The sequence below is a fragment of the Physeter macrocephalus genome, chromosome 14 (assembly GCF_002837175.3).
Source record: "Physeter macrocephalus isolate SW-GA chromosome 14, ASM283717v5, whole genome shotgun sequence".
NCBI classification, from domain to species: Eukaryota; Metazoa; Chordata; class Mammalia; order Artiodactyla; family Physeteridae; genus Physeter; species Physeter macrocephalus.
This window is the reverse complement of record NC_041227.1, coordinates 53,725,845-53,747,931: the sequence shown is the minus strand read 5'-3', so window position 1 is coordinate 53,747,931 and position 22,087 is coordinate 53,725,845. Positions and strand designations below refer to the sequence as shown.

At 48.4% G+C, this 22,087-nt stretch overlaps 1 protein-coding gene across 1 annotated transcript in view; it reads left to right on the top strand.

The window, feature by feature from the left end:
* Window positions 1-1,059: 1,059 nt before the first annotated feature.
* Window positions 1,060-22,087, top strand: part of TEKT5 (tektin 5) — a 39,594-nt gene continuing 18,566 nt past the window's right edge. The window contains exons 1-5 of the mRNA XM_007101637.2: window positions 1,060-1,713; window positions 4,527-4,610; window positions 5,263-5,333; window positions 11,841-11,984; window positions 15,838-16,060. Coding sequence (XP_007101699.1) covers window positions 1,138-1,713; window positions 4,527-4,610; window positions 5,263-5,333; window positions 11,841-11,984; window positions 15,838-16,060 — 1,098 coding nt within the window. The 5' untranslated portion in view covers window positions 1,060-1,137. The remainder of the gene's footprint in view (window positions 1,714-4,526; window positions 4,611-5,262; window positions 5,334-11,840; window positions 11,985-15,837; window positions 16,061-22,087) is intronic.

Genomic DNA, 22,087 nt, shown 5'->3' with positions numbered 1-22,087 from the left:
GAGTATTTTCTTTGCCGTTTCAAAAAGGGGGAAAGGAGCCCACAAATCAAGCATCCCACTTGTTGATTACCTTGAGACTTTGTTGCCACTCCCACCAGCCAAGGAGGGGAGGAATTTTCTTGTTGGGTTAAAAATATTGGTATAGAATAGAGGGTTGAACACTTTTTCTGGAATAATGAAACCCTCAGTCTAGACACCCGTTCACCCCTTCAGTACTGTGCCGGGTGCTGGGACTTAACGGTGAAGCCAAATGGACATGGTAGAGCCCCACATGGAGCTCACAATTCCCCCACCCTGCTTCCTTATTAAGTTCAGCTTCATTGAAGTATGGTTTATGTACAGTAAAGGTCCCCCTTTTAGTGGACAGTTCTATGGGTTTTGACAAATACAGATAGTTGTGTAACCCCTGCAACCATCAAGACACAGAGCAGTGCTGTCGCCATTCCCAAATTTTCTCCTGCTCCTTTGTGGTCAATCTTTCCCCTACCCCCAGCCCTGGCAACCACTGACCTGCCTTCTGGCCATATGGATCTGCCTGAAAGTCATCCAGATGACATCCAGAATGTCATCTAGATGGACTCATACAGGATGTATGAGTCTAGCTGCTTCCATTTAGCTTAATGCATTTGAGATTCATTCCTGCTGTTTCACGTGCCAAGAGCTCATTCTTCTTTACTGCTGAGTAGTAGCCCATGCTGTGCATGGACCACTTGGGTGCCATCCTGGGGACAAAGAGAGAAGGAGAACAACTAACCTTGACCAAATTGGCCCTGAGCTGATTGGGTTTACTACAGTGGACCGCATTAAATTTTCTCCCACAGGCAGAGTTAAGTTTGGAAAGGCAGATTCGATTATTATGAAAAATACATAAATGCCATTTCTTGCACCTCCAACTCTGTAGATTGAAAACCTCATTCATTCTGTTGATTTTTTTGGTCTGTGTTTTGACTGTGATGCTATGGCCCCAGCTGGGGCAAGTGAGCAGGGGTCCCAGTAAGACCCCACTCCCCCAGGCTTTATGACAACAGTGCCGAGTCATAGAGGTCCTGCCCGTCCCTCAGAGAAGCCCCTTCCCCTTCCTGTGGTGCCTTGGCCCCCTTAGGCACAGTTTTGCCCTAGTGGAGCTGATAGGGGAAGATGGAGTTTCTTGGAACCACTCAGACTGCCAGTTACTGTGGCCCCAAGAAAGCCTGTGGCATCAGCGTGCTGCCCCCGGTTGCGCCAGCCCGGGTGATCCAGGAGTGTTACCAGCCCTATTACCTGCCTGGGTACCGCTACCTGAACTCATGGAGACCCAGCCTCTTGTACAAGGTCTCCAACACCCAGACCTGCCTGAACGAGGGAGCCACGTGCCGCAGCACCCTGCGGCCGCCCACCATCCTGCCGGCCGACCGCTCAGCGCTCTTCTGTCGCTACAGCCCCCATGACTGGGACCAGTCCAACCGGCTGCAGATACGCGCGGCCGAGGCCTCGCGGCTGTGGGCCAGCCGGCTGATGGGCGACTCCATGCGGCTCATGCAGGACAAGGACCAGCTGACTCGCCAGATGCAGGAGGGGACCGGCCGGAACCTGGGGCAGAGGCTGTCGGACATCGGCTTGTGGAAGTCGGAGCTGAGCTATGAGCTGGAGAGGCTTCTGAACGAGAACCACAGCCTGGACGCAGTCAAGAGGCGGCTGGAGGGCGCGGCCGAGGAACTGAACTGTCCACTGCAGGTGAGTGTGGGGGGTGGAGGGGGGGTCTGATGGCCGCTGGATACCACCCCTGCAATGCAGCCCCCCACACTCCCCTTGAGCGAAGATCAAGGTGACGGGCGCCGTGCAGCTCAGTTTGAGCTGCATCATCATCTATAATCAGCTTTAAGCTAAAAAAAAATATATATATATTTATAACTTAGTCAATTGACAATAATCCCAGTCCAATCAGGGTTCCTCAGACTGAATGGAATTTCCTTTTCTCCTTGGGGTTACATCAAAATCACAGGGACTTCATAAAGACAACACAAGCATGTGTGTGTGTATGTGATGGTCTTTAGAAGATGTGCTTCAAATAACTGCTCTATTTTTCTCTGTGGCCCTTAAGACCTGCTAACATACTGTACAATTTACTTATTGTTTTGCTCCACACACTAGGATATAGGCACCATGAGGGCAGGGATTTCTGTCTGCTTTTTCGCCAAGGACTGCTATTCAGCTGTGGGGGACCAGTATGTCTACGCTGGTCCTCGGTGAGCAGTGTCTGTGCTGATTGCCTGTCATCTAGACCAAGGTTCTGAATGTCTTCCCGTCCTGGCACAGTGTGTGGCACACAGCAGGCACTCAAGAAGTATTTGTTGAACAAATGAATAAATATCGGAATGTGGACATCCTCCACACTTTGGTTTCCCAGTCTCCAGCCATATCCTGGAGCAGTTAGGATAGCTTTAGGCTGCATGTAAACAGCTATCTGACTACAGCAGCTCAGCCAAATAGGAATTTCATTTTCTGTTATGAGAATTCGAGAGGAAAAGAGAGGAGGATGCTGCAGCCTCTACGTGATACCAGAAGGGACCCAGCCTCCTGTCTGCTTGGCCATCCTTAACATGGGGCTTTTGTCCTACTACTTTCAAGGATGTTTCAGATCTCATATTGCAAACTCCCTCTTGCCAGGAACATCTGGATATTCTCAATCGAGGCAGGAGGATGGGGTAGGGAAGGGGCAAAATGCCAACTGTGTCTGTCCCTTTTTATCAGGGAATAACACTTTTCCAGAAGGTCCGTTATGTGAGTCCATTTTTAGCCCATTTGTCAGAGCTCACGTGGACTCCCTGGGTGCAAAGGAGTCTGGGTAAGTGAGCATTTTTCACTGGGTCCTGGAGTGGACATTGGGTGAGGAACTGGCATTACCTGCCTCTGCTGTGGGAGATCATTGTGGCCACACAAGATGATGTTCTGCTGCTCCCTGGAGTGTGTGCGAATGCAGGACCCCTGCCTGCAAACCTCCTGCAGCCATGCCTGCTCTGTGTCAGGCCTGGGGGCTTCTGTAGGAGAGGCCCTGCCTCCATGTTTCCCCTGGAGACAAGGCACAGGTTCTGACCACTATGGGATGGGGGTCCCTACTGTTTCCCTATGCCCCCAGGTTCCCCCCCAGCAGGACAGTGGGCAGGGCTGCTGCTCAGAGACCCAAAGCAGAATCTGAAATCTAGTGCTCCACCCCTCTCCCCGACTCTCTCCTCACTCCCCCAGCCTGTCTGGAAAGCCCAGCTCTGCCCCATCACGTGGCCCCTGTGACAGCCACATGGGGGCACAGGGACCAGAGGCATCTCTCTTCCATCTCCTTGTCTCCAACTCCAAGGTTACCACCTCAGTCCAGGTGCCTCTCAGTGGACGATGGTGATGGCCTCCTTCCTGGCCTCCTGACCTCTGGCTCCTCCAACGCATTTTCCAGACAGCAGCCAGAGGGATGGTTTTAAATATTAAACAAGATCTCTGCACCTCCCCGCTAAAACCCCCTCAATGGCTTCTAAATGCATCCTAGTTAACATCTGAGTTCCTTGTCACAGGCCCAATGGCTTCCTGTCTGCTGCTCCTCCTACCCCAGGGCTTTTGCACTGGCTGTTCCCTCTTCCTGGTGCATTATTCCCATTCATTTCTGCTGCTTCTCATAATTCAGGTCTCGGTCTGCCACCTCCTTAGAGAAGTCTTCCCTGACCACCCTGCTGGTTATTCCTCACCCACCCACAGCTCCCTATTCTCATCACAGCCCTTATCACAGTCAGAAACGATTGAGTTTCTTTCTGTGTTCATTTGTGTGTGTTCTCTCTCTTCTGTTAGAACTCCATAAGAGCAGGGACTGTTTAGTTCACTGCAGCGTCCCCAGTACTTTGGTGGAGTGTGACACAGAGAAGGGGGCAGTAAATTCTTGTGGCATCAAGTGCTCCCCCTCCTTTCTGAGTTCCCAGATACATTTGCATCCCAACACCAGATGCCGAGCTCCCCTGCCTCCTTCTCACTGCCGCTGCTCTTTGTGACATCACAGGCCAGTGATCCATCACAATTCTTTGACAGTCTGCTGCTGCAGGAGCTCCACTGAGCAGCCACTCCCCTGGCTTCTGTTCTGCTCTGTTCATGTCCCCATGACAGTTGTAAGGTCCATGTGGCAGGGTTGCCTGGGTCTCACTTGGCCTATGTCACTTTCCAAAGCTCTTCCCCCATTTAGAGATCTCCAAAAAAGGGTGTTCATATATATTCACAGGTAATTCTTATTGACAGTATTCTAAGTGCTTTACATTTGTCAAACTGACTTAACCAGCATGGCCAGCTTGAGATGTGCACAATTTTGCACCCATCTACCATCTCAGCATCCACAGCCCTCACTGATGGAGAAGGGGAGGCAGAAGCCCACCCAGACGCACAGTAATGGGGCCACACGAAGCATCCAGGTTTCCCAGGAATGAAACAGACCACGGCAAAGGTAGATGTGAGTCAATTCTGCTCAGGGTCTACATACAGCTGCAGGGAGAATACATGATTCCCCGTGCCCCCTACAGGCGGCCCTGGAGTGTCTGTACCAGCGAGAGAAAAGGATCGGGATTGACTTGGTCCATGACAACGTGGAGAAAAATCTTATCCGGGTAAGATGCCCCCTGGGTCTGGCCAGCCCCCTGAGGGAGGAGGGAAAGGCCAGCTGGTCAGAGAGGTTTCAGAGCTGCCTGTCAGGAGCAGAAACCACACGTGTCACCCCATGCAAAATTAGGGCTCAGAAAGCATGGGTGGGGGCCTAGGTTGCAATTTAGAAACAGTGAGAAAGGAGGTCATTTGACCCTCAGTCTTTTCCTTTCCAAAATGGGCATCATAATAGTAATACCAATAAATAACAAAAGTAACAGCCAGTGTTTATTGAGCACCTGTTATATGCCACACACTGTATTACTTCATATGCATTATTTAATTCAATGATAAAACATGAATGTATCATATTTTATGATAAATAAAGGGTCTATGAATGAACCCTTGGTGCACAGTAAGTGCTGCATTTTCTTTTACTCTGGAAGTATATAAAAAGAAAGGACAGTAGGGCAAAGAATGTGCAGCTTCGACAGTCGACCCTCAGGTGCCTGGCCCGGGGATCATGCTGGTCGACGCAGGAAATGGACCCCGCCCTGACATTTCACCCTGTGGGCTGGAGGGTGGGCAGCGAGAGGTGAGGGGTGCAGCACTGGCCTGGGAGACAGGAGGCTGTGAGTTTCTAAAGGGCCACGCTCTTTCTGACATCTTTCATTGCAGGAAGTAGATTTGCTAAAATGTTGCCAAGAACAGATGAGAAAACTAGCTCAAAGGATTGACATCCAGATGCGGTAAGAGCTGCTTTCTCTCTTTTCTTGGAGTTTGTTTTGGGTCTCCCAGGTTTCAGGGGTCCCGCCTCTCCAGGTGGTTCTTTTGATCAGTGGTGTACTGGTAAGCTTTTAACAACCAGCTCTCCAGGAAAAGAAAAAGTCCTGATCTGTCGCATTTGTCAGTTTCAGCGATGTAAGTGCTACCACCATGGCTGATCTCAGTCTATCAATATGATGTTACTGAGATGCACACGATTGATTTTCATGAGTCAGCACAGCATTGGTGGTTCTTGTTTGCAGTGAGAGCCTTGGCAAAAGAAATTGGCCTCACTGAGGCTCCTCTTAGCCTGTGGCTTCCCCACGCGAGTCCTGAACTTTGGGACATGGCAGAGAGTGGGTGGCATTGGGCATCAAGGTGAGGGGCCCGGGCCTCTCCAGAGGGGAGCTGGTGGACACCTTGAGCCACTGTTCCTTTTAGTCTTCAAAGGAATCAGCTTTTTGTTCTTGGAAGATTATGTAACTGGTATCATGACAAGGCAGGAGGCTCCCCCATAATTAAAGGGAGGCTTGAGTTTTACCGGGCTTGGGACCCATAGATGAGCCCTTGGCACCCAGCTCCCCCGGAGGCAGCAGCCTTCCCGCCTGACCCTTGAGCTGAGCACTTGCCTTTAACACTTGCAGGCAGGCTGCTCTGCTTGTTTCTCCTTCTTGTTTACTCAGATATAGCTAACAAGAGACGGGCTGGCAACCTGGCCAGGGCTGCCCCTTCCCACTGTGTGGAGGACGTAGGCAGCTTGCATGGGATGCTAAGGGGTAAAGAAGCTTGCAGATAGGCTCTGGGAGCTTGGTGCCCTGGTTTGTTCTTCCCCAGAAACAGCAGTCGCCCCTACCTCACACACGCACACACACGCACACGCACACGCACACGCACACACACACACACACACACACACAGCAGCCCCTCAACTCCACTGAGGCTGTAAGAATGGGTGGCAGAGGTAGGGGAGAATTATCCTGTAAAAATAAGATAAATAGCATCCAGGACAGTGTTGAAAAGCTGCCTGCAGATCTAAGGGTGTGGTCAGGGGCAGATGAGTTGGGAAAACCCAGGGAGACATCAGAGGTAGAGAAAAGTCGAAATGAGATGCAAATACAGTAGTGACTGAGGTGACAGTTGAATGCATGAAAGCACAGTTGAATTCCATTGTTATGTGCCTCTGTCTTGACTTCTGACATTTCGACCTATCACTTGGACTATGTTTGCCTAATATTCGTCTATACATTAACCCACTTAAAAAAAACCCTTCGATACTTGTACTTAAACAGGAATGTTTTAACAAAGGGAGTTCTTTGGGCAGGCAAATGCCTTTATTGTATTTTTCTTGCCCTATGTTTACAATCACCTATTTTTTGGCAAAAGAGCATGGTTTTCCATTTGTGGTTGACATGGGGCTGTGACAAAACTTGGTGTTAGAGTGACGGGAGGGCTGAGGTTTGGGAAATGGGACAGTTTGAGCCGGATGAGTGAACAAAAGCCCAGACTTGAAACTGGGGAGCTGGACCCCGGAAGGGAAATCTTGAAACTGAGGTGGGTGGAGCGCTGCTTGTGCAGGAAAAGTAGAAAGACCAAGACGGTCTCATCGACTGGGAGACACAGAATGAGAGACACAGTGCACTCTGATGTCAGAGGGAAAAAGAGACAGAAAGAGAAAGACCCGAAGCTGTAAACAGAGAGAGATGAGCAGAGAGACAGAGGAACAGAGAGGGACACAGACATGCCAGAGAGAGAGAGAAATCGAGAGGTGAGAGAGATGAAGAGATGGAAAGGGACAGACACAGAGAAAGAGGAAAAGAGAGCAGGAGAGGCTGGGAGGAAAGCAGTGGAGGCAGTGTGGGTGGGGAGGGGATGAGAGCGGGTGGAAGGGACTCTCCTCTTTGCCAGGAACAGAGACCCAGTCACCCCGGAGAGAGGCCCTTTGACCCTGGGCAGCGGCCCCTTTCCAGAGGACACCTGTCATCTTGCAGGGAGGAAGCTCTTGCTGCCGGGGCAGCCTAATTAACCTAGAACTGGACAGAGCCTCATCAACAGGGCGGAACTCAGTGTGACCCTGCCCTTGGGGAAGCTCTGCTGATGACCTGCTAGGGTGGCCGCCCCGGGCAGGTGATGGGCTGTTGACTCGTGGTTTTCTAGGCGAGGCCTGAGGCCTGCATCTACTCAGAGCTGTGTTCTCACCTCACCAGGTGCCCCGCGAAGCAGAAAAGGCTTCCCTGACTGGGCAGGAGCCAGGTTCAGGCTTTTCCTTGTGGGCTGACAGCAGGGCGAGTCTTGGCACTGGCCAGGCTCTCCATCTGGGGGAGATGGGGCTGTCGTCTCCCTCCCCAGGCCTCGTTAGCCAGGGCTGGGAGGCTGGACCAGCTGACCTGGGATTCTGAGGCCCCAGGTTCCCCTCTGATGCTCTGGCACGTTTCTCTTCTACATTCTGGTCTTTCTTCACCCTCCACCTCATGAGGCAGGATGGGGCCCCATTTCCCCATGGCTCTGCCAATTCCAAAGGCCATAAGGGCCCCAGGATGGCTCTCCTTTTTCCAACATGACCCTCTGTGCATCCTGATGGGTGCAGTTAATTTCTTTGTTCCCGGCCTGTTTGTTTGAAACCTCTCACCAGCTTTCAGTATCCATAGCAGAAAAAGAACGTGGCAGAAAGATAGAGACAGGCAGGGGAGAGGTAGAGAGAGACCAAGCAAGAGGAGGCAGAAGGAGATAAAGATGAGAGAGACAGAGGGACAGAGACAGGGGGAGGAAGGGAGAGAAATGGAGGGAGAAAATTAGATGCAGGAGGGGAAAGAGAGATACCCATGTGAGACGTGCACCAATCACTTTAGTTGCGTCTGGACATCAAACTGCTCAAAGTTATTCCCTTCTCCAATCTCTTTCAATTCCTTTAAGACATCAAGGGAATCTAAAAAAAATGGTACAGGACTTCCCTGGTGGCGCAATGGTTAAGAATCCTGCCAATGCAAGGGACATGGGTTTGAGCCCTGGTCTGGGTAGATCCCACATGCCGCAGAGCAACTAAGCCCGTGCGCCACAACTGCTGAGCCTGTGTGCCACAAATATGGAAGCCCCCGCACCTACAGCCCATGCTCTGCAACAAGAGTAGCCCCTGCAATGAGAAGCCTGTACACCGCAACGAAGAGTAGCCCCTGCTCGCCGCAACTAGAGAAAGCTCGTGTGTAGCAATGAAGACCCAATGCAGCCAAAAATAAAATAAATTTTAAAATTAAAAAATTTTAAAAAAAGAAAGTAAGAGAGAAACCAGATCCTAATAAAAATAAATAAATAAATAAATGGTACAAATGAACTTATTTACAAAATGGAAATAGAGTCACAGATGAAAAACAAACTTATGGTTACCGGGGGGAAAGGGAGGCAGGGATAAATTGGGAGATTGGGACTGACATATACACAGTGCTATATATAAGCTAGATAACTAGTAAAGACCTACTGTATAGCACAGGGAACTCTTCTCAATACTCTGTAATGACCTATATGGGAAAAGAATTTTAAAAAGAGTGGATATATCTATATGTGTAACTGATTTACTTTGCTGTATAGCAGAAACTAATACAACATTGTAAATCATCTACACTCCAATAAAAATTAAAAAAAAAATAAATTAAAAAAAAAGGACATCAAGGCAAAACTCCCAATCAATGCTTATGCGTCTTTAATTTCCTTTTTTCAACCAAAAAAGAAACAGAAAAAGTTTCAGGCTTAGAACCTACTGGAGACAACAGATTCTAGCTAGCATTCTGTTAGTGTTTACTTTGCATCTAGGTTTGGAAACAGTTACTGGTTTTCTTTTAAAGACAGTGATGTAGATTTTTCCTTTTGAAATACATTTATTTATTTATTTATTTTAAAAACTTCTTTATTGGAGTATAATTGCTTTACAATGGTGTGTTAGTTTCTGCTTTATAACAAAGTGAACCCATGTGAGACGTGCACCAATCACTTTAGTTGCGTCTGGACATCAAACTGCTCAAAGTTATTCCCTTCTCCAATCTCTTTCAATTCCTTTAAGACATCAAGGGAATCTAAAAAAAATGGTACAGGACTTCCCTGGTGGCGCAATGGTTAAGAATCCTGCCAATGCAAGGGACATGGGTTTGAGCCCTGGTCTGGGTAGATCCCACATGCCGCAGAGCAACTAAGCCCGTGCGCCACAACTGCTGAGCCTGTGTGCCACAAATATGGAAGCCCCCGCACCTACAGCCCATGCTCTGCAACAAGAGTAGCCCCTGCAATGAGAAGCCTGTACACCGCAACGAAGAGTAGCCCCTGCTCGCCGCAACTAGAGAAAGCTCGTGTGTAGCAATGAAGACCCAATGCAGCCAAAAATAAAATAAATTTTAAAATTAAAAAATTTTAAAAAAAGAAAGTAAGAGAGAAACCAGATCCTAATAAAAATAAATAAATAAATAAATGGTACAAATGAACTTATTTACAAAATGGAAATAGAGTCACAGATGAAAAACAAACTTATGGTTACCGGGGGGAAAGGGAGGCAGGGATAAATTGGGAGATTGGGACTGACATATACACAGTGCTATATATAAGCTAGATAACTAGTAAAGACCTACTGTATAGCACAGGGAACTCTTCTCAATACTCTGTAATGACCTATATGGGAAAAGAATTTTAAAAAGAGTGGATATATCTATATGTGTAACTGATTTACTTTGCTGTATAGCAGAAACTAATACAACATTGTAAATCATCTACACTCCAATAAAAATTAAAAAAAAAATAAATTAAAAAAAAAGGACATCAAGGCAAAACTCCCAATCAATGCTTATGCGTCTTTAATTTCCTTTTTTCAACCAAAAAAGAAACAGAAAAAGTTTCAGGCTTAGAACCTACTGGAGACAACAGATTCTAGCTAGCATTCTGTTAGTGTTTACTTTGCATCTAGGTTTGGAAACAGTTACTGGTTTTCTTTTAAAGACAGTGATGTAGATTTTTCCTTTTGAAATACATTTATTTATTTATTTATTTTAAAAACTTCTTTATTGGAGTATAATTGCTTTACAATGGTGTGTTAGTTTCTGCTTTATAACAAAGTGAATCAGCTGTATGTATACATATATTAGGTCCATCCACCTCACTGCAAATAACTCAGTTTCATTTCTTTTTATGGCTGAGTAATATTCCATTGTATATATGTGCCACATCTTCTTTATCCATTTATCTGTTGATGGAAACTTAGGTTGCTTCCATGTCCTGGCTATTGTAAATAGACCTACAATGGACATCGTGGCACATGACTCTTTTTGAATTATAAATGCATTTATTTATGTATTTCATTTATTTATGATTGAAAAAAGAAAATTAGCAGGTAAATAATAGTACAGGTACTTTGGGAATATGGCAAGTATCATGAAAGTGGATCTCCAATGTCTGGAGTCTTGGCAAACAGTGACATTTAAGTCTAAACTTCTCAGCCAAGACACCAGCCCTTCAGGCTCAAGTCCTGGCCCCGCCCCATTGTGTTCTCCTCACCTGGCTCAGTCCCAGACTCCACCCACTCCATGACCCCGCCCACTCCTTGACCCTGCCCAGGCCGTGCCTTCACCCAGTCCCTGATTCTGCCAGCCTTTTGAGCTGCTTATGGGTCCCTAAATACCTGGATGTCTCTAGCTTCTCTGCTTTTGCACATGTGGTATCCTCAGCTTGGAATTCTCATCACCCCAACCCAACTTTGTCCATAATATCTACTCCTATTGTTATGAAAACCCAGCTCAGATACTTTCTGGGGAAGACTTCCCTGACCACCCATCACCCAGAGTTAATGGCTTCCTCCTCTGTGTTACTGTGTATCCTTTTTGAACCTGCACTGTTGCTCTTTGCATTCTTTCTTTATTTTTTACTGTATTTATTTACACAAATCCGTGAGCAACTTGACTGAGGCTTATTCATGTCTTTTCCCTCTGTGCCTGGCATAGCATCAGACACAAGGATTTGTGAACCAATTTAAATTGAAACCTGGCTTTGTCCAAAGTGTGAATTCATATCTTCTATATTAGGTCAGCAAACTACAGCTGGAGGGCGAAATCTGGCCCACCACCTGTTTTTGTAAATAAAGTTTTATTGGAACACAGCCACAACCATTCGTTTACACATTATCTATGCCTGTTTTCCTGCGTAGTTGTGTAGTTGCAAGAGAGACCATATGACCCACAAAACCTAAAATATGTAGTATTTGACCCTTTACAGTAAATGTTTTCTAAGTGACAACAGGTCTGCTTGGATTGGGGGGAGGGTGGGGTAGTACAGGGAGGCCCTGGGTGTGCGGGGGGGCATCAAGGTGGGAAGAGGGCTGGAAGCCACTGGGGGTGGACAGAGCACCCTCCTGGGGGTCCAGAGACTTGGCTTCCAGCAGTGGCTCTGCACCGACCTCCCCTGTGACCTTGGGTGAGGGACGCTGGGTGAGTGCACAATTCGGGGACATGTCCTTGCCCCCACAGGGATAACCGGGATGCTCAGCATGCCCTGGAGAGGGACCTCGAGGACAAAAACTCAGCCGAGTTCATCGATGAGAAGTGCCTTAACCTACGGAACACATCAGATTGCATCAGCTTCTTCCACGGCGTGGAGAAAATTGATGGCACGTAAGTACCGGGCTGTCAGTCCTCACCTGGCCGTGCCTGAGGGCAGCAGGGGTTTCTGGCTCTGATCCTGCTAAGGAAACGTAAAGGGGCATCGTGCACCAGTCAAGTGTGAGGCCGTGTGGTTGAGTGGGGATCCTGGGTTGCAAGCTACAGAATCCGATTCTGGCTAACTTAAGATGGAATTTACTGGAAGGCTGTTGGGCAGCCACAGGCTCCAGGGGAAGGCTGGAGGGGAGGTTCTGGCAGCCTGAAGGAGCCAGCGAGAGAGAGCTAATCGGCCTTGTTGTTGGAGCACCACTGTCTTTCCACGCTTGCCCCACTTCACCCAAGATCCAAATTCCAGCAAGAGAGGGCAAGATATTGGCTTGTGAGGGTCCCACAGCTGCTGCTGCGGAGGCACCTGGATTGGCAAGTCCACCAAACAAATTCCAGAACAAAATGGCTGTAGTCAGAAGGAGGAGGAATTCAGGTTTGGCTGGGAGAGCCAACTGATGCCTGCCCATGCTGGCAGTGGCTTAAGAGTGGATTCTGGAGCCAGGCTGTCTGGCTTCAAATCCAGCCTCCACATTAACCCTCGGGACAAAGGACTTAATTTCTCTGGGCCCCTTTTCATCACCTCTACCACTGGGATAAAAATAGCACCCACCTCTCAGAGTTGCTGTGAGTGTGGAAAGGTGGGCGTGTGAAGTGCTAGGCACAGAGCCTCGTGTCGGGGAATGACGACGGCTAACATTTATTGAGTGCTTGCTGTGTGACCTCATTTTCTCGTCACAACAGCTATGAGGGTGGCGCCTCCTGTCTGCCTGGCACTGCCATGGGCACGTCCTAGCATCACGGAATTGCGTGCTGAACGAAGGCATGCTTTCCCCATCGGCAGTCCGAGGTCTGGGATAATGAGGGCTGGAGAGAGATGCTCTGGGTACATGCAGAGGGTGGGGTCTATCTTGGTCCCTTTAAAAGAAATCTCTAGCATGTAGTATTGTGCTTGGTACATAGTAGGTGTGCAATAAATATTTGTTGAATGAAAGAATGAATGAAGGGGGGAAGGGAGGGAGAGGAGAGAAGGAAAGGGAAGGTCTTCTTGGCCCACACCAGGGTCACTTTCTGGATCGTAGTAAATATGCAGGTGTTGAAAGGACCCTTTGGGGCTTCCTGCAATGACAGCTCCTGGGGACCCTTCTCCTCCTCCTGACAAGGTTGACTGCCCACGGTGCTGGCAAAGTGAGCAAGCCCTCCAGGGGGCCTAGGCCTCTCAGCCACAGCTGCCCATCTGGACAGGGAGTCTGGAAGTTTCCCTTCCCAAACAGATGCCTCCCTGAAAGCTGGGCAGCCAGGCTGGCTGGCAGAGACTCCCATTTCCGTGCCCAGGAGGGGTCTGCTGTTTAAAGTCCTCCATCCCGCGACTCCGGCTGGAAAGCCAGAGCTGCCATTTGTGACTAATTGCTCCCCAGATGTGCTGGCTCAGGGCTTTGTGTGTGAGGTTTTCTTAAAGCGGGGCCACGTCTGGGCAGGTAACAGGACGTTTGGAGACTCTGTGTTGCCGTATCTCTGTTCACCGAAGGTCTCATTGCGACGGATTAACGACTGATGATGAAGAGGAGGGTGAGAGCTGATGCCTCTTACCTGCTGTTTGCTATAGGTTGGGCACTGTGCTCAGCGCTTCCACGGTCTCGTGAATAATAAACATTTATCAAGTGCTTACTATTGTCAGGTGCCGTGATAGGGGTTTCACAGTTGGTCAGCAACCCTGGGGGTAGGTACCATTTTTATCCCCATTTTACAGAGGAGACTAAGACTCAGAGAGGTGCAGTGACTGGTTCAAGCTCACACAGCGAGTGGCAGAGCCACAGTCTGAGCCCGCGTTGGACACTGGGCCTGTGTTTTACCATAGCGGCTTCCTGCCTCCTCAGCAAAGCCTGCTGGGTCCTATGTTTTTAGAGGACACAGGCTCCAGAAAGCACTTTGCCCCTGCTGAGGCACATCACCTGTGAGGAGACAGGCTGCCTCGGCAAATTCCCCCAGGGAGAGTGTGATTAAGCGGGTTGTTTTCCCTGGGGAGCTCAGCTGTCTGCTCCAGGGGAGGGCTTAGCGGCTGCTGCCCTTGACACTGACAGTGTCCCATTGAGCAGTGGTAGGTACCCTCAGAATAAATCTGCAGGTCACTCTCTGCTGTCCTTGGCGCCTCCTCCTTCCTCTACTGATGGTGAATAGCTGTGTGACCTTGGAAAAGAAGACACTTCACCTCCCTGAGCCTCAGGTCTTCGTTGGATGAAAGCTCTGGATCAGACTCAGTGCCCTCTCACATCTTTAGAAGCCCAAGACCTCTCCAGAGGCTTGATTTTAACTCCTGCAAAAGCCAGACAAAACAACCACATTTTGTATGTTTTAAAAAATATTTCTATTCACTATGCAATCTAAGTGTGCTTTAAAATGTCCTAAAAGAGACTTCTATTTCAGATGATTGAATCTCTTTTTTTCCTACTGCCTGAGAATAAAAATCTGCTTTATTTTAAGAACTGGAGACTTCCCGGCTAGAAAAGACCTTGAAAAGTTATCTAATCTGGTTTATCCGGAGACTGAAGTCAGCTCAAAGAAGCATGTGTCTCTGTTTCTCAAAGGGTTCCCAGAGGAGAAAATTCCTGTACAATAGTTGATTGCTTATAGCCTGAATTTACATCCTCGGCCAGGAAGAACTTTCTGTTCCCTAAACTGAATCCCTTATGTGTCACTGCCTCCAGGAAGCCTTCCCAGTCTGCCCTTTCCCTAGTTTGCCCTTTCCAATATAGCCTGAGCTCCATTTGTCCTCCCAGATACATTCTCTAGCTGCCCTGCTGTGAGTCCTATAGAGGAGCCTGCCCTCTACAAACTGCCTCTCCTGGGTCTTTGCCATCTGGTTCCCAGTTGGGTTCAGCCAATAGGTCACCAACAGGAGATGGAGGAGAAAGATGTTGGGGATTTATTCTACATGGCTCCCTCTCTTGCCTTTCACACCTGGGGTGGTGACAACTTCATGCATTTGCCGGTCTGTGAGCACCTCAGCACTATCTGAGAATAAATTCCATTTATATCCTTTTATGGCCCTGACTGACACGTAATGACGCACTCCATTTGTCTCTCTTCCATCATCCTGCTTCTAAATTCTTTCACAGAACATAACACAATGTGTGAACATCTTCTTTATTTATTGTCTATCTCCCCCGCCTCCCCCGGAAATTTATCACTATGAGGACAGGGATGCTGGCGGCTCTATCCCAAGTGCCTAGAACAAGGCTTGGCATGTGGTAGGTGTTCAAAGAACATTTGTTGAAAGAATAAGTCAGTGCAAGTAGCATGGCCACAGGCTCATCCCTGAATTGGAGGAGCCCTGCAGCCAGCATCATGCCCGGTGCCCGCTTCTTGGCCCGTCTCTGTGTTTTTGGTGATGGTGGAGGGAGTGTTAGAGAAAAAAGCTCTTTTGGGGAATCTCTCCTCTCCTACAACTCACCAAGTGACCTTTCGGGAAACCAGCTAGTCTGCAGTTGCCTCATCTGTAAATGAGGTGTTTGGATCAGCTCAGTGAGTGGCTCTCAACTGGGGGCAATTGTGCCCCCTCCCCCAAGGGACATTTGGTAATGTCTAGAGACATTTTTGATTGTCACAACTGGAGAAGCGTTACTACTGGCATCTAGTGGGTAGAGGCCAGGGATGCTGTTAAACATCCTACGGTGCACAGGACAGCCCCCTCCAACAGAGAATTATCCTGACCCAAATGTCAGAAGTGCCGAGGTTGGGAAACCCCAGATTCAGCGATCTCCAAGACTGCCGGAGACCCCCGACTCCTCGCCTGGTAAGTTCGCTCTCGTGCCTCTTGCAGGATCTCCGTGCCCGAGACATGGGCCAAGTTCAGTAACGACAATATCAGGCACTCGCAGAACATGCGGGCCAACTCTATCCAGCTGCGGGAGGAGGCCCAGAACCTCTTCGATGTGTTGTTGGATCAGATGTGGAAGCAGTTTACCAACACCAATCTGGCCTTCAATGCCCGCATCGCCGAGGTGACAGATGTGAAGAACAAGCTGCAGGTGCAGCTGGCTAAGGTAAGCGAGATGCCTGTGAGGACCACCATCCATGATGCCAGGCCCCCGGCCCTCGCCCTTGGGTCTCAGCAGCTTCTGGTCAAGCTGCCCGCCCCTCTGCTGCTGCTGAAATGGTCCCAGCAACCCACGGTCTATGAGCCTGTCCACCCCAAAGGGGGCAGAGGCTGTGAGCTTCCTTTGGGGGATTCCAGCATCTTGGGGGTAAATCTTCCTTGCTCACTGGATGATGGAGCTTGGAGCTTGGCCTGGCTGTCACAGCAACACCCAAAGGTGTTGCCGATGGCCCCCAGGTCTCTTTTCTCCATCTGAGCGCATGTGACCAACGAGGGTGGGTGCCAGTATCGGAGCCCCAGGGAACGGGTCTGAGCAGGTCTTTTGCGCCCACATCAGCATCTTTGGAAATGTAACCTCTTGACCTTCAAAGGCTTCAAGAGCATCAGGAGGGGTGGGGTGCTTTTTGAATTTGAGGAGCGGGAAGGACAGCCTAATCCTGCCACCATCTCTTGCTGTTCCCACGCTGACATGCCCTTTTCCTGCTCCTGTATTTGAACACGTCATGCTGTTTCCCACCCCTGGGGGAGTCCTCTCTGCATGGAATTTATACTCTGCTCCATTTAGAGCACCTACTGGGTGCCAGATGCTGTGCTAGGGACTGGAATGAAAAGAGGAGTCACACAAACAGTCCCCTGGTCCCTGTCCTCAGGGGATTTATATTCTGGTCCGGGAGCAGTGGTGGCTGCAAAATTTATACGCAGGAAGGACTTAGGGATGACAATCTGGTTGGAAGGGGGTGGGGAGACAGGGGACTAGTCTTGAACCTGAACTTGCAAAACAGTACCCCTTTTTACTGTATATATATTTGGGGAGGTTTAGTGGGCTGCAGGCAGGGTTTAATGGAAATTACAGGGGCAGTCTAAGCCCACCCACATAGGCCACCCTTTGGCCTGGGGTATGGAGAAACAGATAAAACGGAAGTTTCTCTAAAATAATTGCAAGGTTGTGATTAAGTGTTAATGAGAGAGGAAGCAAGGAGATTCGCCAGAGATCCTCCTGGAGTTCTTACACCAGGTAGATCAGACAGGCAGGTGACATTTACATTAAGAGCATAAGGAGTTAGGCAGCCAAAGGATAGGGTCGGGCGGGTGTTCCCAAGAGGGTGAATGTGGGCTGAGGCTGCAGGTAGGAGCAGGCACAGGGACCTCCTGCGGATTCTTTCTTTCTTTCTTCCCTCCTTCCTTCCTTCCTTCCTTCCATCCTTTCCTCCCTTGCCTTCCCTCCTTCCCTTTCCTTCCTTCCTTCCTTTCTTTCTCTCTCTCTCTCCCTCCCTCCCTCCCTTCCTTCCTTTCCTTCCTTCCATCCTTTCCTCCCTTCCCTTCCCTTCCTTCCTTCCTTCTTTCTTCCTTTCCTTGAAAAATCATTCTATTATTGTGATAAAATATACATAACAAAACATTGGCCATTTCTTAGTCCGTTTGCGCTGCTATAACAAAAGTACCATAGACTGGGTGACTTGTAAACAACAGAAATTTATTTCTCACACTTCTGAGGACTGGGAAGTCCAGGACCGAGGTACTGGGAGATGTGGTGTCTGGTGAGAACCCACTTCTTGGTTCACGGATGCTGTCCTCTCCCTGTGTCCTCACACGGCAGAGAGGTGCGGGAGCTCTCTGAGGTCTCTTTCACAAGGGCACTAATCCCATTGATGAGCTGATGACCTAATCACCTCCCATAGACCCCCACCTCCTAATACTGTCACAATGGGCATTGGGTGTCAGTATCTGAATTTGGGGGGACACAGACATTCAGTCCATAGCAACCATTATTAAGTGTAGAGTTCTGTGTTATGTATCTTCACATGTGGTGCAAATGTCACCACCATCCATCTCTAGAACAATTTTTCATCTTCCCAAAGTGAAAAGAACCCTGTGTTTAAACTTTGTGCTCATTAGACAATGACTCCCCAGTCCCCTCTCCCCTGGCAACCACCAGTTCTACTTTGTCTCTATGAATTGACTAGGTATGTCATATAAGTGGAATCATACAGTATTTGTCCTTTTGTGTCTGGCTTATTTTACTTAGCACAATGTCTTTAAGGTTCATCCGTGTTGTAGATTGCATCAGAATGTCCTTCCTTTGTAAGGCTCAATGATATTCCATGGACGTATATACCGTGTATCCATTCATTCCTCCATGGACGCTTGGATTGCTTTCGCCTTTTGGCTGTTGTGCAAGTGTTTTCTTTGAATGAGGCATTTCCTATAGTGGATCAAATGCCGTTCATTGTCAAGTTTTACCATATGAGTCTGAGGCCTGGAGGTCACTTGGGAACTCCTTTGCAAGTCCTTTGGTGGGACTTGGTGGCTGGTTTCTCATCTGTGAAACAAGGAGTAAGAATTCCTACTTGGTGACGATAGTGTAAGGATTAATGAGTTATCTCTGCGGAGCTGTTAGTGCTTGGCACTCAGTAAACACTCAGTAAAAGGTAACTGTAAGTATTAATATTATTGAGGGAGAGAAAACGGATCTTCTGGGTGGGGTGGGGTGCATACCCTTTTCCCTATCCACATTTCTCCACGGAAGTTTTGAATTATTACTAGCAGCTTCATCGCTGCTGATCACAGAGTTTTTGCTACCACGTGGATTTTTATTAATAGTCATTATTTAATAACCAGCTGCTTTGCAAATAAGTGAGCCCCCATTTGAAATACACCAGACCCCAACATGACACGACTGACATTTCACTTGTCTTCTGCTTGGTGACCATCTCACATAGTGTTTTTCTAAGATAGTAAAGGAAAGAGTTGATATAATGAAAATAAATATATAGCAACCATTTCACCTTTCAACAGTTTGCTTTAGCTGGAGGATTTGAAATGCTCTCTTTAAAATTTCAACTGTTAATTGTTGAGCTTGGCCTGGTTCCCTTTGGCAAGAGGCATTTCTGGAAAATTCTAGGCCCCCATCCCTACCTGTGCTGCAAAGCAATTATTGCCCAGGTGGTCATAGGAATCCACTTTGAAAGGCCAGGTCTCCACAGTTCCCCATGCAGACTTTGAATGCCCCAGTGGTTTAGGGCTGCATAGACAGCCTTGGCTGTCTTGGTCATGTTCACCATGATCCTGGGGTTCTATCCCCAAGGCCATACCCCAAGCCTTGTAACGTGTCCTGGGTCCTCACACTTTGGGGCCTTGGGGTATCGACCAGTCATATTGACCACTGCTTAAAGAAGGGCTGGTGACCTCTTTGGGCTGAAACAGTTGATGGCCACAGAGTGGGTGGCTCCTGAGAACCAGGGGCCCGGGTGGCGGGGGTGGGGGTAGGAGGTGGGGGAGGGGCGTGTCTCCAGATAAGCATAAGTACCCTGCATCCAACTGCCCAGTCCAAGGTGCCTTTTAGCGGAAGACTCAATGTGGAGGGCAAGGTGCAAGGACCTGGGGGGAGGGGGCATGGGGGCAGGGGCGCTGCTACAGCACAACGCTTATTCTACACTTGTGGGAACGAGGCCCCAGCAGGGGAAATGACAGTAGGTGTGTTACACCAATGCAGCGTTAATATCACCGAATCACACAGTGAGAAAGTTATTCCTTCTTCAGTCCTTTTTCAACCCTTGTGATGCTCTCAAGAGGAAAGTCTTGATCGGATACTAAGAGTGCCTTCCTCACCTCTTTAACCCCATCTGATCTCCCTTTGAAACAGAGGGCGCCGGCCTCAGGCTGAGAGCTTTGGGCAGGCAGCTGTATCCAGCCAGAGTTTCAATCACATGGTTTTACTTTCATCTTGTTCGTGCATTTTTATGGTTATTTCCATTATGGCAGATGATGCTGATTTTCCACTGATAATAGTGATAAAAAGTTTTATTTTTAAACAAATGCATTTAAGGTTTTTTTGTTTTGTTTTTTTAAAAAGCCAATTGACTTGAAAAGATTGTTAATCATGTCACAAGTGGTGTGAGGGGATATGGCCATAATGGTAAGGATGGTAGGTGAAAACCTGACTGTTGGAGAAGAGCAAAGTCGACCTGTGCATCTCAAATATTACTCTGTGTGCAGTAATCCCCCATGTTACCTGGAGATTGCATCGAAATGCAGATTCTGACTGAGTAGGTCTGCGGTTGGGCCTGAGCATATGCATATTGAACAGCCTCAGGAAGTTGCCGATACCACCGGCGGGAGGTAAGGCAGAGGGCAGGTTCTAAAGCGAGTTGGCTTTGACAAAGAAGCTGTCTCCTCTTCTTTCCCTCTTCTTCCTGCCTCTCTCTTCCAAACTCAAAATATTGGGGGAACCAAATCCTTCCAAAAGGCAAGCCACAGTCATCCAATTCTAATCAGATTTTCTCTAATTGCATTTTGCTTCCAAGCTTCCCAGCCAAGTCCAGCCATTCCTCCCTCGAGGGATCAGGCCTGCTCGGCCCGCCGGACTTCGCAGATGCAAACACCCCTCTGGGATTTCTGCTGCCCCTTCCGGATGCGTGCCCTTGAATCAAAATCTCATTTTTCCATCTTGGTTATTAATGTGGTTGGGGCAAATGACGTTAGGAGCTGGGGAGGATAAGCCAGAAGCGCGGCCTCGATTGGGTTGTCGGCGAGATGAGTAGGATTTCTCTGCTTCCTCTCAACAGCACACCGCCCCCTGCAAGCTGTAGGCTTTCTTGTAGCAAACAGGAGCCAACTTTCACCCTCCTGCCTCCTCCACCTGGAGCTCCACCCATCTCAGTTGGTGGCTCTCACTTCCAGATGCTTCCAGAAGCTTCCAGGGGCTCAATCCCAAATTCTGGAGTCCACTTGGATGCTCCTCTTTCTCTCCCACCTCACATCCCCTCCGCCAGCAAATGCTGTTGGTTCTACTTTCAGAATCTCCTCACTCCCCATTCTCTCCTCTGCTTCTGCCCTGCCCCAGGCCTCTACCATCTCTTGCCTGGACCATTGCTGTGTTCTCCTAATGGCTCTGTTTGCTTTTGATACAGCCAACTGTTTAGCTGGCAGCTTGTTGAGAGGGCATTCGATACTTGAATAGGCCGACTAGACTGACAGAGAGAAAAAGTTCAATTGCTTTAGATTTTTCAGGAAACCTTAAGAGTTTAGCTGGAGAATGCAGGTGACAGGCTCTCTCTGCTGGTGTCCCTGGGTCACCATCTTCACCGTGGCCAGGCCTGTCTGCACCACTGCTGTCATGAGAATTTCTCAGCACCCTTCACCTTTGCAATGGCAGCGCCTCCCGAAATGCATGGTCATCAGTGAAGTCTAAGGTAATGCAGACAGACTGGTTTTTAAATCAGGGGATAAACACTTGTAGTCCAGGGGTTAAACTTGACCCACATATTATTTGGCCTCTCACATTTTTCTTTTCACAGCTCTGTTTTTACTTGACCCGTAATTAACTGTACGTATTTCAAGTGTAGAATCTGAGAAGCTTTAACACATATATGTCATGAAGCCACCACCTCAGTCAAGGTAGTGAACATATGAAAAGGTTTCCTTATGTCTTTTGTCATCTCTCCCTCCCTCATTTCCAACACAACCACTGATCTGCTGTCACTGCAGATTAGTTTGCATTTTGTAGAATAATTACATAAAGGGCACCATACCCTATCCATTCTTTTTTCATTAGTCTTCTTTCACTCGGCGTAGTCGAGATTCCTAGTTTGTTCCTTCTTATTCCTGTGTCTTGTATGTCTTGTATGGATACCGTATTGTATGTATACACCCCTGGTATGTATCGTATCCATACACCACAATTTGTTTATCCATTCACTTGTCGATGGACATGAGGGTTGTTTCCAGTTTGGGGCTGTTACCAATAAAGCTACTATGAACATTCACATACATACCTTTCTATGCATTCTCAGGTTTTGTTTTTTTAATATCTTGGTAAAAAATGGAGATTTTATGTAGAAGTTCAGATTTCTAGAATCTCTGGAAAAATGGGTGGCTCTAGCAACTCCGAGCCCACTTTCCTACAGGGGAGCAACAAACAGGAGTTGAATGGCCACAGCCCCTCGTTGGACAGGGCCCGGGCTCTCCGATTGGC